Here is a 17,818-nt window from a genome sequence, read left to right as displayed (position 1 = left end):
GTTTGGGTCAATTTGGCAGATTATCGAACTTGACCTAGATCTTTTGTTCTTACACATTATCATGAAGTGTGGCAAAGAGCCTATGACATTTGCTTGAGTTATTGAAAAAACGCAATTTTTTCGATGATTCAAGGGTCGTAACTCAGGAGTGTCTGGGTCAATTTGGCCGATTATCGAACTTGACCTAGATGTTATTGCCTTACACATTGTTATGAAGTTTGGTGAAGATCTGATGACAATTGCTCGAGTTATTGAACGGAAACGATAAAATTTTTTTTATGATGAATCAAGGGACATAACTCAGGAGTGTGTTGGTCATTTTGGCCGATTATAATTTGACCTAGATGTTATTGCCTTACACATTTTGATGAAGTTTGGTGAAGATCTGATGACAATTGCTTGACTTATTAAGCGGAAACTAATCCGGACGGACTAACTAACTAACTGACTGACTGACTGACTGACAGACATTGCGATTGTAATATGCCCACAGAACCTATGTTCTGGGGGCATAAAAAGATCAAGAACAAATGCTCGAGTTATTGAGCAGAAATGGGAAAAGGCGATTTTTGCTTTTAATTAAGGTCCGTAACTCTAAAGTGTCTAGGTAAATTTAACTGGTCATCGAATTTGATCTAGATTTTATGGCTAAACGCATTTTCATGACGATTGGTGAAGATCCGATGACAATTGCTCGAGTAATGAGCGGAAACAAGAAAAAACTCAAATTTTTCGATGATTCAAGGGCCGTTACTCAGGAGTGTCATGGTCAATTCGGCTGATTATCGAACTTGACCTAGATGTAGGCAAAGCTCCTATGATCCGATGACAATTGCTTGAATTATTAAGCGTAAACGAGAATAAACGCAATTTTTCGATTATCCAAGGGCTGTAACTCAGGAGTGTCTGGATCAATTTGGCCGATTATAGAACTTGACCTAGATGTTATTGCCTTTCACATTTTCTTGAAGTATGGAAAAAATACAATTATAATTGCTCGAGTTATTTAGCATAAACGAGAATAAACGCAACTTTTCGATTATCCAAGGGATGTAACTCAGGAGTGTCTAGGTCAATATGGCCGATTATAGAACTTGACCTAGATGTTATTGCCTTTCACATTTTCATGAAGTATGGTAAAAATACAATGACAATTGCTTGAGTTATTGAGCGGAAACGAGAAATAACTTTTTACGATAATTAAAGGGTTGTAACTCAGGAGTGTGTGGTTCAATTTGGCCGATTATAGAACTTGACCTAGATGTTATTGCCTTTCACATTTTCATGAAGTATGGTAAAAATACAATGAAAATTGCTTGAGTTATTGAGCGGAAACCAGAAAAAAATTTACGATGATTTAAGGGCCGTTACTCGGGAGTGTGTGGTGCAATTTGGCCGATTATCGAACTTGACCTAGATGTTATTACCTTATAAATGTTCATGAAGTTTGGTGAAGATCTGATGACAATTGCTCGAGTATTTGAGCAGAAACAAGAAAAAACCCAATTTTACTATGATTCAAGGGCCGGAACTCAGGATTGTCTGGGTCAAATTGGCCGATTATCAAAGACCCAGATGTTATTGCCTTACATATTTTCATGAAGTTTGGTGAAAAACTGATGACAATTGCTTGACTTATTGAGCGGAAACGAGAAAAAAAACCCAATTTTACGATGATTCAAGGGCTGTAACTCAGGAGTGTCTGGGTCAAATTGGCCGATTATCGAACTTGACCCAGATGTTATTGCCTTACACATTTCCATAGTGTTTGGTGAAGATCTGATGACAATTGCTTGACTTATTGAGCGGAAACTAAATCGGACGGACTAACTAACTGACTGACTGACGGTGCGATTTTAATATGCCCCCAGAACATAGGTTCTGGGGGCATAAAAAATTTAATTTTTCGATGATTCAAGGGCCGTAACTCAGGAGTGTCCTAGTAAATTTGGATGATTATCAAACTTGACCTAGATTTTAGGACCTTACACATTTTCATGAAGTGTGGCGGAGATCCTATAAAATTTGCTCGAGTTATTGAGCGTAAACAAGAAAAAACGCAATTTTTCGATGATTTAAGGGCCGTAACTCAGGAGTGTCTGGGTCAATTTGGCCCATTATCGAACTTTACCTAGATGCTATTGCCTTACGCATGTTTATGAAGTGTGGCGAAGATCCTATGACAATTGCTCGAGTTATTGAGCGGAAACGAGAAAAAACGCAATTTTCGATGATTCAAGGGCCTTAACTAAGTAGTGTCTGGGTCGATTATCGAACTTGATCTAGATGTTATTGCCTTACACATTTTCATGAAGTGGGGCAAAGATCCTATGACATTTGCTAGAGTTATTGAGCTGAAACCAGATAAAACCCAATTTTACGATGATTCAAGGGCTGTAACTCAGCAGTGTCTGGGTGAATTCGGCCAATTATCGAACTTGACCGTGATGTTATTGCCTTACACATTTTCATGAAGTTTGGTGAAGATCTGATGACAATTGCTGGACTTATTGAGCGGAAACTAATCCGGAGGGACTAACAGACTTGACTAACTAACGGACGGTGCGATTTCAATAGTAAAAAAGTATGATAAAGGGACACCAACTCAACAATGTGATTGTTCAAAGTTACCCCCTTGTTTAAAATCAATCTATTTTTAGTCGTGGCAACCTTGACCTTGGAGCTATTGACGTAATTCTTTCGCGTGACACACCGTCCAATGATGGTGAACAAATGTGCCAAATGATTTTAAAATCTCACAATGAATGACATAGTTGTGGCTCGGACAAGTTCATTTATTGCCATTTTTGACCTTTGAACTCAAAGTGTGAACTTGACCTTGGAGATATCCATGTAATTCTTTCGCGTGACACACCGTCTAATGATGGTGAACAAATGTGCCAAATGATTTTAATATCTCACAATGAACGACAAATTTATGACCCGGACAAGCTTGTTCCGCCTGCCGCCAACATTCGCCAATCTAATTACCAGTTTTTTCCTTCGGAAAACCTGGTTAAAAAGGATCATAGCTATGCATGTCAGATAGGTCCGAACCAAATAATTGAGATGCGCAAGTTTGCATGCTGGTTAATATAATGGTTAATTTAATTCTCCAAAGCAGCTATACTTTTTTGGCAAGAGCAACACAAAAATCCGACGGATATCAGGACAGGCTATATCAAATCCACATCTACCATACCTTTTCATGGACTCGTGCCACGGATTGCTAAGGTGAGCTTACAATGGAATATACAAAACACAACAATGTATCATTTGTTTAAGATAAAAAATGTAACGATCTTTTGTCGGTAGTGGTATGAAAATTGAAAAACTGAATGAACCAACACAAACATTTGTAGTTTTGTGTAAATCTGTATTTATTGTATGATGTTTATATCAAAGTGTTTAGACATGAATTCACACTCAGTTCAGTAAGTAAGACACCATGTGATAACATGTAAGTGTAAATATGGCATAGAAGCCCCTGCTTTCTGCGTTTGTCTCAAAACACCACACATGTCAAAACCATGCTGTTTTATGGCCCAATGTTACTTTTGACCCCTAAACATGACCTTGACCTTTAAAGAAGGGATACCGGTGATGCAAGCAACACTCTGCCTCCTTAAAGTGATCATAAATGTAATTTATCTTAAAATGATGCATGACACATTTACAGTCAAGACAAGGTCTTATATGGCGCAATATTGAATCTTGACCTTTAAGGCAGACCTTGATCTATGAGGTTGGAAGACTGATAAAGAATTTACATGTCATATGATGGTTGACATTTGTGGCAGAGTATTTATTAATCAGAGTATAAATGGCAAAGTTACTACTGAGACAAGAATAATCATGATCTTTAATGACTTAATTTGCCCTTCGACCTGTAAATGTGTCCTTGACCTTTGAGAAAAATGTTACACGCGACACATTATGAAAGTTGACATCTATGCCAGGGTATTTCAAAACTCATAAACATATCACAAAGTTATGGCCGAGACAAGAATTTTGCTAAAGATATACAAACTTAAATTCAGCTTTATACCACCTTCTAATGAGGTCATTAAATAAAATCAGTCCACATTCATTGTAGTCTGTTTATAACAAACTTAATATGATGACATTCATAGTTGCAAAGGGTCTTTGAATAATATCATTCATTTGCATTTGGATTTATACATACCTGCAGATTACTTTATTTAAAATGCTTATTATCACGGTGCTTTCACAAATAATACTGTTGAACCATTTAATGCAAAGTGTTTACAAACAAATTTTGTAACACAAATTACAAAGATGATGAAATCTGGATTACACAAATATAGCAATTCACTCAAAACATTAAAACTGAGTAAATGGTGTTTAAAAAATTGAGTATTGAAGCAATTTATACTTTGCTTACCTTCCCCTAATGAAAAACCCTTCAAACATCTTCAAAGAAATGGAAAATCAGGGAGTTTGACTCAAGGCAAAACCCATGTTGTTAAATGTAAAATCTGGAGTTTTCAATCAAACACAATCTTAAATTGACACCCATTACAATCAATCAACTGTTAAACAAGATCATAAGTGTCAAGTGGATGGCCCAGAAGTTGATTTGGCATTGTTGTTTGTGTGCTCATGCGCATGTGTGACAGAGATATTGTCCTGCTCCATTCGAGACGAGTACCACCACCTCATCCACGCAGCCTTTGACCGGTCCCAAACCGCCCCAAACGAGTCGAAGGCAGGCCGTACGTCTAGAATGGTGAACTGGTAGTTTGTCATGTCCACCTTGCCTCCGTCGTAATAGTCTATGATGTATCTGACATCCTCCCCACAGCGATCTACAATCCAGTCGTGGCGATCAAAGGGCAGCTCATAACTGCATGAAGATAAGAATAGAAGGTTATATTTTTTAATAGTAGTTTTGACAAAAGTTATGGACAAGAACAATTAAGAATTCAGATGTTGAAATGTTGTTTTTAAATTTATTTTAGATTATTATTGACGTGCAAATGCTTATCAACAACTTTCAACACATATAAATAAATCTTTAAAGTACAATAGAGTTTCACAATAGGACTTTGAGGTTTCTAGAGCAACAATTTTTTTATCTGATCACCTACTTTTGACCCCTGTTCACTCAGATTAAGACTTGGTCTAGATAATGTAAATATACAGAAGTTCATTACAGAGTTTCGTTATATATTGAATCAAAATTGGGACTTATATAAGGCTTCTAAGGTATTTTAAAGGATTGACCTTGTAACGCCCAGGTGAGCTAAAAGGTCAAGATTATGTACTTAATGCTTACCCCATCCAGCTCCTCATTCTTGCCCTTGGTGAAAACTTTGTGGCCAATCCACCAAATTTCTTTAGCTTTGGATGCTGACATTCCCTGCAAAATAATTTGATTTTAAATTAGTTTATATTTAATCCTATCGAAAAAGTATATGTCTCTACAAAATGTTTTGAATGCAAGTTGAAGAAGTTACATGCGCAATAATTTATGTCAACAATATTTGAACTCAAGTGAGTTAGGTACTTTAAGACACTATGATACAAGACAATTTTAGCAAACATCAACAGTGTAACTATTGAAAACATAATGCAGCATAAGTGCACAAATGCAGTTATACATACTTATTGTCAAACAATCTGACCAAATTTGATCAATATTGAGTAATTAAAGTGGCCTCTAGACTGGTAAAAAGGTTTTTCTACGATAAGAACAAGTGAGCTAGTTTTCTAACACATGTATCTCAGACTCTACCCGATATTATGTAAATATTGTGGCGTCCGTCAGGATGTTTTTTTTTTAGCTTTTAGGGTATTATGTTCTTATAACAAGACGTGTAGCAGTTTAAATAATATATTTATTTAGTAGGTTTAATATGTTATTGCAAAATTAGACAAGTTTGGTGGACACTTTCTCGGAAATACGTTACAAGTTATTTTTTAGTTACCCAAGATGTTTTTACTCACTTTACTGCCCAGACAAGTGGAGCTACCAAGATGGAAGTTGTGCTGTCAAATTCAAATTATAGCGCCCTTATATACTTTCTGGAAAGTGCCCACGTGACCTTAACTGACCAATGACCATATGACAGCCTGCCAGCATAATAACAATAAACCAATAGGATTCTGACAGCTCGGGAATCATCCAATCAGAATCCGTCAGCCTGAGCTGTCAGAATCCACAATGATGCTGGCAAATTCTGTGTCATAGCGGCCATGACAGGTCAGATTTATGCATAACATTTACATAATAATGCATAAATATGGCTTGTCAATAAACAACAGGATCGAAATGGAAACAATACACATAATACTAATAGTTCTGTTAGTGCAGTTAATAATTCGTGGTATTACGGAATAAGTCATGGAAATGAAATGGATTATTGTGTTAAAAGGATGTAAACAATGGACATTGCAAGCCTTACACGAATAACAAGGTAAGTGCAATTATCATCATCATCATCATAATCATTAGTAGTATAACTTTGGAGACTGCATTCCACGTAAGTATAACAGTAAACAATAAAGCATTTAAGCATATAATGGGTGTGGGGGTGGGTCATTACAATATAGAAACATTCTGACCAAGTTTCATCAAGATTGGATGAAAAATGCAGTCCTCTAGAGAGATAACTAGTACAAAGTTGAGCACTTTGTGCTCAGATGAGCTAAACAAAACACAACTTGACACCCTTTTATGGTTTTACCTTCCATGGAAAGCCTCCCATTTGAGCACCTCCTGCCAGGCCTGCTCGTTGTTGGCATTGTGGATGTTGATGATGTGGGCCATGTCATTCTGACCTATATCATCCTCCTTCCAGCGCCAACCTACAGAGACAGAGATAAGAAATTAACAAGTGAACAGATTGATTATTTTTGTAATTTGTTTGTGAGGCCATTTTGAATGATTATATACAAATTATTGTCATTTTAACATGATTTGAAAATTACTATGTTTATTGTAATAACGTCAATCAATTAACTCTGTTCAGGATTGATACTTTTTTTATAATTTATTGTACAGTTTATTTATGACCATTTTATTGTGTGGTACTCTGTGGCAAAATCAATGAGAATCATGTCAGAAAAGCTGATTTAAATTTGTATTAACAAGGGCTGTTTGTAAAATATGCATGCCCCCCATATGGGCTGTCCGTTGTAGTGGCAGCCATTGTGTGAATACGTTTTTTGTCACTGTGACCTTGACCTTTGACCTGAAAATCAATAGGGGTCATCTGTGAGTCACGATCAATGTACCTATGAAGTGTCATGATCCTAGGCAAAAGCGTTCTTGAGTTATCATCCGAAAATCATTTTACTATTTCGGGTCACCGTGACCTTGACCTTTGACCTTGTGACCTCAAAACCAATAGGGGTCATCTGCGAGTCATGATCAATCTACCTGTGAAGTTTCATGATCCTAGGCATATGCGTTCTTAAGTTATCATCCGAAAACCATTTTACTATTTCGGGTCACCGTGACCTTGACCTTTGACCAAGTGATCTCAAAATCAATAGGGGTCATCTGCGAGTCATGATCAATCTACCCATGAAGTTTCATGATCCTAGGCATATGCATTCTTGAGTTATCATCCGGAAACCATTTTACTATTTCGGGTCACCGTGACCTTGACCTTTGACCTAAAAATCAATAGGGGTCATCTGCGAGTCATGATCAATCTACCCATGAAGTTTCATGATCCTAGGCATATGCGTTCTTGAGTTATCATTCAAAAACCATTTTACTATTTCGAGCCACCGTGACCTTGACCTTTGACCTAGTGACCTCAAAATCAATAGGGGTCATCTGCGAGTCATGATCAATGTCCCTATGAAGTTTCATGATCCTAGGCCCAAGCGTTCTTGAGTTATCGTCTGACAACCACCTGGTGGACGGACCGACAGACCGACATACCGACAGACCGACCGACATGAGCAAAGCAATATACCCCCTCTTCTTCGAAGGGGGGCATAAAGATCAAGTCCTGCATTAAAGATTTTAGATTAAATAATAACCCAAAAGTTATAAAGCTAAACTTTTGAACAGAATGAAAATTGGAAATATTCTGCCAGATCAGCAGCACACATAATCCCTTTTTAAACAATAATGAACACATTTAGATATTACACCTGTGATATTTACAAGCAATTTGCAATACAATTAACAGGAATAAGATAAGATAGGGGACAAGTCTGAGGGAAGGAAAAATGTATCAACTTACTGATTTTGGACAACCAGAAGCGCATAATGAGGTGAAAAACTTCTTACCACAGACAGAGAAATGAACACTTGATTGAACTTTTTAACAAAAACTTTATTTTTAAAACCCCCCTTTTGACACTTTTACTTTTGGTGAACTCCATAATTTTTGTCTTTTTATTTCCAGATCCATGTGAAAGATGCTGGCATTCTTGGTATTTTTGCTCCATGTTTATAGTAAGAACAGTCAGCCATTATTCAGTGTCATTTACTATGCTTAAATAAACAACACTTTACCAAAGGACAATGAGATCACGATTTGTGTATACCCCTGAAGGAGGGCATATTGTGATCGGACCGTCCGTTCGTCTTTCCGTCACACTTTGCGTTTAGGTTTCACGTTTAGGTTTCGAAAAATGCTCATAAGTTCTATGTCCCTTCACATAGCAACTTGATATTTTGTATGCATGTGTATCTCATGGACCTGCACATTTTGAGTGGTGGAAAGTCAAGGTCATCCTTCAAGGTCAAAGGTAAACAAGAAACCGTCGGAGACGGGTGATGCTCCCCAAAGTTGTTTTTTTGTCATATGCATATCTCCTGTTGGTAGTGAAGCTTCCCATAAAGTTTCATTGAATTCCTGTGATAAGTTGCTGAGAAATAGCTCTGACAAGAATTGCACTATACGTACAATGGGAAAATTTCAAAGGGCCATAACTCTGTAAACAAGAGCACCGCCTTGCGGATGCAGACCGCTCATCTATTTTATTTTTAAAGGTGAAGGGACTCTCAATTTCAATCACAAAGGAGGGAGGGGTGGAGTGAAGAGGGGTCGTATAGTGTGGGGGTGTGGACATTTATTACATTATCTTCCAAAAATGCGAAAAAAAAATAAAAAAAAATTCGGGGTGGGGGTGGGGGGTGTGGGGGAGGGGATTCTTGGGTGCGATGGTTGGACGGTATTTCCAAAAAAATAAAATAATAAAAATAAATATTTGTGTTTTTTAAAAATTGGGATGGTGGGGTGGGGGGTTTAGTGTGTGGGTGTGGTGGTCATTTGTGACCGGGGGGGGGGGGGGGGGGGGGGGGGCACGGAAGATGGTTTGGGTGGAGTCTATTGTGGTATGTCAGGTAAGAGTAGTTTTGTCAAAGTATCAATCAAATCTAATCATAAATAAAGAAGTTATGGCAATTTTAGCAAAATTTAATAATTTGACCTTAAAAGTCAAGGTCATTCAAAGGTCAAGGTAAAATTCAACTTGCCAGGTACAGTAACCTCATGATAGCATGAAAGTATTTGAAGTTTGAAAGCAATAGCCTTGATACTTTAGAAGTAAAGTGGATCGAAACACAAAATTTAACCATATATTCAAAGTTACTAAGTCAAAAAAGGGCCATAATTCCGTAAAAATGACAACCAGAGTTATGCAACTTGTCCTTTTACTGTACCCTTATGATAGTTTGCGAATGTTCCAAGTATGAAAGCAATATCTATGATACTTTAGGGGTAAAGTGGACCAAAACACAAAACTTAACCAAATTTTCAATTTTCGAAGTATAAAGGGCCCATAATTCCGTCCAAATGCCAGTCAGAGTTACATAATTTGCCTGCACAGTCCCCTTATGATAGTAAATAACACAGGTGAAGGGCGCGTGGCCAAGTCACTTTAACACTATCAATTTGTCATAAAACAACATTTTTTATCATATTGACCAAAAAAAAAAAAAAAAAAAAAAAAAAAAAAAAAAAAAAAATTCTGATATGTTCATATATAACATATCAGAATTTTTTTTTTTTTAAATTTTTTTTTTGGTCAATATGATAAAAAAAATTGTTTTATGACAGATTGATAGTGTTAAAGTGACTTGGCCACGCGCCCTTCACGTGTGGTTAATAAGTGTTGCAAGTATGAAAGCAATAGCTTTGATACTGTAGGAATAAAGTGGACCTAAACACAAAACTTAACCAAATTTTCAATTTTCTAAATATAAAAAGGGCACATAATTCTGTCAAAATGCCAGTCAGAGTTACATTACTTTGCCTGCACAGTCCCCTTATGATAGTTAGTTAGTGTTGCAAGTATGAAAGCAATAGCTTTGATACTTAAGGAATAAAATGGACCTAAACACAAAACTTAACAAAATTTTTCAATTTTCTAAGTATAAAAAGGGCACATAATTCTGTCAAAATGCACGCCAGAGTTATCTTACTTTGCCTGCCTAGTCCCCTTATGATAGTAAGTAAGTGTACCAAGTTTGAATGCAATAGCATTGATACTTTCTGAGAAAAGTGGAACTAAACGCAAAACTAAACAGGACGACGACGCCAACGCTAAGGTGATGACAATAGCTCATATTTTTTTTTCAAAAAATAGATGAGCTAAAAATCATCCGACCATAACCTGCTGATAATATGCACATCTCCTGTTGGTAGTGAAGCTTCCCATAAAGTTTCATTGAATTCCGGTCATTAGTAGCTGAGAAATAGCCCGGACAAGAATTGCACTATATGTAAAATGGAAAATTTCAAAGGGCCATAACTCTGTGAACAATCAACCGACCAGAACCTGCTGATAATATGCACATCTTCTCTTGGTAGTGAAGCTTCCCATAAAGTTTCATTGAATTCCGGTCATTAGTTGCTGAGAAATAGGCCGGACAAGAATTGCACTGTATGTACAATGGACAATTTCAAAGGGCCATAACTCTGTGAAAAATCATCCGACCAGAACTGGCTGATAATATGCACATCTCCCCTTGGTAGTGAAGCTTCCCATACAGCTTCATTGAATTCCGGTCATAAGTTGCTGAGAAATAGCCCGGACAAGAATTGCACTTCACAGTTAATGGAAAATTTCAAAGGGCCATAACTCTGTGAAAAATCATCTGACCAGAACCCGCTGATAATATGCACATCTCCTCTTGGTAGTGAAGTTTCCCATAAAGTTTCATTGAATTCTGGTCATTAGTAGCTGAGAAATAGCCCGGACAAGAATTGCACTATATGTTCAGTTAATGGAAAATTTCAAAGGGACATAACTCTGTGAAAAATCATCCGACCAAAACCCGCAGATAATATGCACATCTACTTTTGGCAGTGAAGCTTCACCTTAAGTTTCATTGAATTCCGGTCATTAGTTGCTGAGAAATAGCCCGGACAAGAATTGCACTTCACAGTTAATGGAAAATTTCAGAGGGCCATTACTCTGTAAAAATCATCTGACCAGAACCGGCTGATAATAAGCACATCTCCTTTTGGTAGTGAAGCTTCCCATAAAAGTTAATTGAATTCCGGTCATTAGTTGCTGAGAAATAGTCTGGACAAAAATTGTGCACAGACAGACACACGGAAACACGGACCAACAGACGAAGCTGCGACTATATGCTCCCCCCCCAAATATTTTGGGGAGCATAAAAAACATTTATCAAAGCGGCGCTGTAGGGGGCATTGTGTTTCTTACAAACACATGTCTTGTTTCACATGTATTTTGAATTACCGGGACAATTGATCTTCCTTAACCATTCAGAAACTGGAATTGTTTTCTAATTTGTATCCAAGATAGTCAGAGTATTAGCCACATACATTTTATTTTGACAGAGTTGTCAGTCAAAGAAATTAGCCTTAAGACAATAATTCCTTGGATAATCTTTTTCATCAGAACCACACCATTTCCAAAATCAGCAAACTAATAACACACCTTCAACGACCAATTTTGATTGAGAAACAACAGCATATGACATTGCTCTAAAAAAAGGTAAGTATGCAAGCGGATCTGGCAGCCAGTGTAATGTGTAGAAAGGCCGAGAATTATCCCCCCCCCCTCCGGTTGAAAAAGGAATTCAGGAATTGAAAACACAACATTTTGAGCGTATACATTAATGGCGTAAATATATTCATTTTAATAAAAAGTGAACAATTATTAACACAGTCAGGATATTCAACTTTGTAGTTTTGAAAGGATCAACCCTCTTATTATATAACAAGAAATATCTTTAAAAAAGATATACGGCGTTGATTGTGGTTGAAGTTTATGGAAGGTAAAGATTTAAATGAATGAGATCAAGTTTAGCTAATATCTTTTTCTGTGCAGTTTTTAGCTGCATCAAACGCAGTACGGGATGTTACGCGGAGTTTTCGCGGCTTATTTTACATTATTACATATTGCTGGTCATAAACCTATAGATACAAAAAAGAAAACCATAGTCAACCGGCCACACGCAAAGTCTCCGTACATATTTTAAATATGTATACGCGCGTTCTTCGAACAAACCTGTTTGAGTGGTTTATCGGGAATTGCTACGTGTATTTGATTCGATTATTAACAGTATCGAGAATCATCGCGCTCATACTTAATACATTAGTCAATATGCTGCAATAATACATTAGTAAATATGATGGAATAATTCTTGTTAATTAATTAAAAATAATATTTATCATGGTATTGTTGAAAACACATTAAGAATCTATTATTGACATGCCATAAAATAATATCGCTGGATATCTTCATTTCACATCTTTCTGGTGGTAAAGAAAATTCCGGTTCACCTAGTTTACGCTATAGCGTCTTTATTATATAACTATTATATAACTGACCGCGAACTCCGAACAGCACAGAAGGTCTGACCTGTATATAAACTCTGACATTCAAACACACTAACCGCGAACTGACCCCTTATACCTCGCGGGTTGAAATGCAACACATTAAAGTGAGGCATCGCTTCCACTGCTCTTTATACTTTTACATATAACATGTTGACAGGAATATGGAAGTCAGTACTAAATATGAGAACATGGCCTTTAAGTACACAACGTTCTCGCGCTGAAAATCCTCTGAAAATAAAAGATGTACGCACAAACTGTATTGATGTCGAGATTGAGTGTAAAACTGTTCTATCTATAAAGCCTTTTTATTAGAGATAAAACTGTTTCATGCTGAACACGCAGTAAAACAGTGTTACAAAGACGCGGACATGTTTCCAATGTTCTAGTGGTATTATCAAATCAGCCAATGCAGTCAATGAAGTGTATTCATCTGTACTTGGCCGCGGGAAGTTTTATTTGAATTCTACTGGACGCTAACAAAGGTCAGGCTAAGGTGAAAAGCTGGCGTATACAGCTGACGCCGAAAAAGGACTTGAAAAAAGCTCCAGTTGACTGTTTATTGAATGTTTAAAAAATTGACAAAGGGACATAATTTTGACAAAAATAGTCACAGCCCATATTCCTTTCATTCTGATCATCTACACATTAAGGTCATTCAACACTGAACATTTCAGCGAGATCAAAACCATGAGTAGTTAAAGCATTTTTCAAAACAAATGCTTCAGGACATACAGACACACATACATACGCACAGAAAAGTTCATGTCTCAATGCCTCCTACTCACTGGGGTTGTACAAATGTGTCGCGTTTTGAGAAAACTGGGCATAATGCATGTGCGTAAAGTGTCGTCCCAGATTAGCCTGTGCAGTCTAATCAGGGATGAGACTTTCCGCCTAAATTTTATTTTTCCTAAGAAGATGCTTCATTTAAACGAAAAATGTCATAAAAGCAGAAAGTGTCGTCCCTGATTAGCCTGTGCGGGCTGCACAGGCTAATCTGGGACGACACTATACACACATGCATTACACCGAGTTTTCTCAGAACAGGACTCAAGTTAACTCACCTTTTCTCAGCATGGCATTCCAGAACATCTGCTGTGAGGGGTAGACCCAGTTCTCCTCAGTTCCAGCCTTTGGGATGCTGGACATCTGACGGTTGGTTGAGAGGGGGAAGGGTTGGTCTGGGGCAGGGCGCTGGTTGGGTGGGGGCATCTGAAACATAAAAGAAACACCATTTTGCCACCATGGCCATCAACATTCTGTAAACGATATTCCGTATTTCCAGACTAAAATTTGTGTTTTCATCAAAGTGAACATCAACTTAAGTATCAAATGAGTGAACTGCGGTACTCATTGATTAAATATATAATGAATGACCAGTTTTTTTACGATGTTTAAACAAAAAGATGTTTAAAAATTGTCAATGTTTAATTCTTAATAAATGATGTACATTTATTGGTTTGTAAATTTGATATCCATTAAATTTTAGACTTTTTTTCTCTATTTAATAAATTTTTAATTTAATGAAGTTGATTTTTCATATAAATACCAGGCAATGCTTAACTCATGCAGAGTATTAAGGCAAGTTAAGATGAAAACAACCAATTTCAACTATGTCATTAAAAAACAAACAATCAGTGAGTAACATAAATAAATAAACATGTTATTTATATTAAAACAAGAGCCTCGCATAACAGGTGCCACACTCAGCTGCAAAAGCTTGTCAGATTTTTTAATTTTTTTTAGAGGTCACAGTGACCTTGACCATTGACTTAGTGACCCAAATTGGGTGTGGCGTGTAGAACTCATCAAGGTGCATCTACATATGAAGTTTCAAAGTTGAAGGTGGAAGCACTTAGATTTTAGAGCCAATGTTTTAGCACGACGCCAGCAGATGGCAGAGGACGAGCAGGCTTTGACAATACCTCGGGTTTTCTCCGAAAACAGCCTCGCTAATAAAGCTAATTAGCTCGGCGTTTTCGGAGCAAACCCGAGGTATTGTCATAGCCAGCTCGTCGTGTCGTCCGGGTCGTGCTAAAACCTTAACATTTTGTTAAGGTTTTGAACATTGGCTCTAAAATCAAATTGCTTGCACCTACAATTTTGAAACTTCATATGTAGATGCACGTTGATGAGTTCTACATGCCACACCCAATTTTGGGTCACTAGGTCAAAGGTCAAGGTCACTGTGACCTTTAAATTATTTTTTTTTACAAGCTTTCATTTATTCAAAACTGCACCCGTAGACGAGCGTGGCACCCGTTATGCGGTGCTCTTGTTATTGATTATGAATTTACCTCTTGTAATTTGTGTAATAATAGGAAATCATCTTTATAAAAGTAATAATATAGTCAATGACATTAATTTAGTTGTAAGGATCTTTTATGATTGTCATTAACAATATTATAAGGTCAGATCAACAGACAGTTTTAACGTCGTGAAAAGAGGCTACAACTTTTTGGTAGCCAGTGAAACGCCTGAGCGACTGTTGTCTTACCATATTATCAGGATTAATATCTGTCTCCCTGCCTGTTCCACTCATGGGACACTCACTCGGTGGGGCAGGTGCACCAGTTCCGTGCATTGGACACTCACTGGGTGCACTGGAAAAGCTGACCGCCATTCGCTGCATTTCTGCCTCGCTTAAACCCTTGGGCTGATGCTGTGGAATATAGAATTACCATTAAGAGCAATCCTTTACCAATTAAAATTAATTGTTATATGTATTTTTTTTACTAAATGGTGTGTTGTAGTGAAAATTTTAGACCATAAAAAGTAACATAAACTTTTACCCATTTATGCCTAGTGGACTCTCCCATCCTTCAAAATTGGATCAATTTATTACCAAAATTAGGGATGTCTAGTACATTTATTTCTATATTTAGAATATTTGGTACAGAAATTCCTTTAAGCAAACAGCGCAGACCCTGATGAGACACCGATTGATGCGGCGTCTCATCAGGGTCTACGCTGTTTGCCAACACCTTTTTTCTAGACGCTAGGCATAAATGGGTAAATATCTTAGCATGTACAAAGACATGTCCAAATAAGTCTTACTTTTTTCATAATCAAAACAGATTTATATTTTCATTAAATAAGAAATACTTGCCTTTGGTGTAGCAATACTTTGTGGTTGTTGTTTGTTCTGGTGCATAGGGCATTCGGCAGGTATGGCATTGGAGTTGACATCTTTTTTAACCATGGCTGACTCCCCAGCTGCAGCTGCTTGTGTTGATGTTGATCCTTCCATCTGTAAAGTTTGTTATTAAATGAAGCACTTTTACTCAACAAATCGTTTTATTCTTCCAGTTCTCTAAACCATACATGGCTTTTATTACTGAATGGAGATGTGACCCTTAACAGGAATTTTGATGTTTGCAAATGTGGCGACTTAATTTCAAGTGGCATTTTTTTTACTCATTGCTCATGAAAATATAAGAAAACACACATAAAGTCAAATTTACACAGTGGAAACGTAAGTGGTGAGCATCTGTATGTGCATTACCGTATATTGATTTATGAATGTAAGCATCATACAGGTCAAACATCAAACTTTGCTTACAAAAATAAATATTATGACCAAGATTCATAAAATCTGAAACAAAATTGTGACCTCTAGAGTGTTTACAAGGATTTTGTATAATATAATGAAAATTTGGACAATCTGAGGACAATATTAATGGCATTAATTATGTGATTTTGCTCATTATCAAACTTGACCGAGATCTTTAAGCAACTTTGATAAAGAATGCTTAAGAAATGTGAATGCTAGAGTGTTTACAAACCAAATGTGGACGGACGGCGGACAAAGACCAATCCTAAAACCTCACCTGAGCCAGGACCCTTAATCTATCAAATCTGCCACCGAATTTTGATGGAAGTCCCCCACCTGAAAAGTATTTTTTTTTTCCCTAAAACTTATTTTTCCCCCTCAGAAAAAAAATAAATATATATACAAAAATTGCTGATTTATTGTTGAAAATTGACAGTTTTTCGCACACTGAACTACCGTATCTATGCCTATTTAGTTCTAATAGAATTGGTGGTATGTAACCTTAATCGATTAGACACTCAATAAAACATCGGGAAAAAAACACCCAGACAATCAAGAACGCCTGGAAGGTAAAGGTCAAAACAATATCATGTCTCATAACAGCAAGTCTTATTGTAAAAAAATCAAAAGTAAAACATTCGCCAAGTGTAAAAAAAAGATCTTCTGTTCAAGCAGCAGTTCCTTGCCCATTCAGATGCAGATGCATTTTGTTAGGTATGATAGCTATCATACAATTTTAAATAGGAGCATGGATCTTTTATTTTAAATTATTTCAAGAAACGATGTTTAGAATAGTGAACTGCTTTGATAAAGTTCCTGTTCTTGCATTTTTTTGCTGTAAAGTAAGTTCATGTATGAAAGGGAACACTACTATCAAACATAGTAGGCTTAAATATTATTATACAGGAAGATGAAACCAGTTATTAAAAATTCCCCCATTTACAAAAAATTCCCCCTCCTAAGGGCTGCGGACACCTTCCCCTATAGTAGTGTGAGGGCAATGTGAGCAATCAGGTGAGCTAAAAAGTGTGTTTCACCAATCTGAGCAATTTTCCAACTTGTCAGAGAAATCAATAAATCCAATGTATTGACTGAGTTTCACAATGATTAGGCAAAACATGTTACTTCTATAGTGTTCGATCACAAGGTTTCTCTCTAGTCACATAAGGAAAACTGCCCCACCCCCTTGCAGCCAGGTTTTTTTACCGATAGGTACCATTTGCAAACTCATCTGAAATATATATAAAACCAATCTTTTCACCAAGTTTCATGATGATTGGGCAAATAATGTGACTTCTAGAGTGTTCACAAGCTTTTTTTTACTATATAAATATAAGAAAACTGCCCCCCCCCCGGCAGCCATGTTATTCAACTAACCGGAACCACTTTTATGTTTTCACTATATACATATAGAAAAAAATGCCCCGCCCACTGGCGGCCAGGTTTTTTCACCGATCGG

General features: G+C 36.9%; 1 protein-coding gene across 1 annotated transcript in view; it reads right to left on the bottom strand.

Annotated features, from left to right (window-relative positions):
* Nucleotides 1–3,362: 3,362 nt before the first annotated feature.
* LOC127855273 (holocytochrome c-type synthase-like) overlaps nucleotides 3,363–17,818 on the bottom strand; it is a 30,509-nt gene continuing 16,053 nt past the window's right edge. The window contains exons 2-8 of the mRNA XM_052390723.1: nucleotides 16,637–16,695; nucleotides 15,916–16,056; nucleotides 15,304–15,468; nucleotides 13,871–14,018; nucleotides 6,711–6,831; nucleotides 5,300–5,383; nucleotides 3,363–4,867 (exon numbers count right to left, since the gene is read on the bottom strand). Of these exons, the coding sequence (XP_052246683.1) occupies nucleotides 4,576–4,867; nucleotides 5,300–5,383; nucleotides 6,711–6,831; nucleotides 13,871–14,018; nucleotides 15,304–15,468; nucleotides 15,916–16,056 (951 nt within the window). The 5' untranslated portion in view covers nucleotides 16,637–16,695 and the 3' untranslated portion in view covers nucleotides 3,363–4,575. The remainder of the gene's footprint in view (nucleotides 4,868–5,299; nucleotides 5,384–6,710; nucleotides 6,832–13,870; nucleotides 14,019–15,303; nucleotides 15,469–15,915; nucleotides 16,057–16,636; nucleotides 16,696–17,818) is intronic.

Source organism: Dreissena polymorpha, chromosome 13 (assembly GCF_020536995.1).
Source record: "Dreissena polymorpha isolate Duluth1 chromosome 13, UMN_Dpol_1.0, whole genome shotgun sequence".
In the NCBI taxonomy this organism is placed as follows: domain Eukaryota; kingdom Metazoa; phylum Mollusca; class Bivalvia; order Myida; family Dreissenidae; genus Dreissena; species Dreissena polymorpha.
The sequence above is the reverse complement of the archived record's forward strand: the minus strand, read 5'-3'. Positions and strand labels throughout refer to the sequence as shown.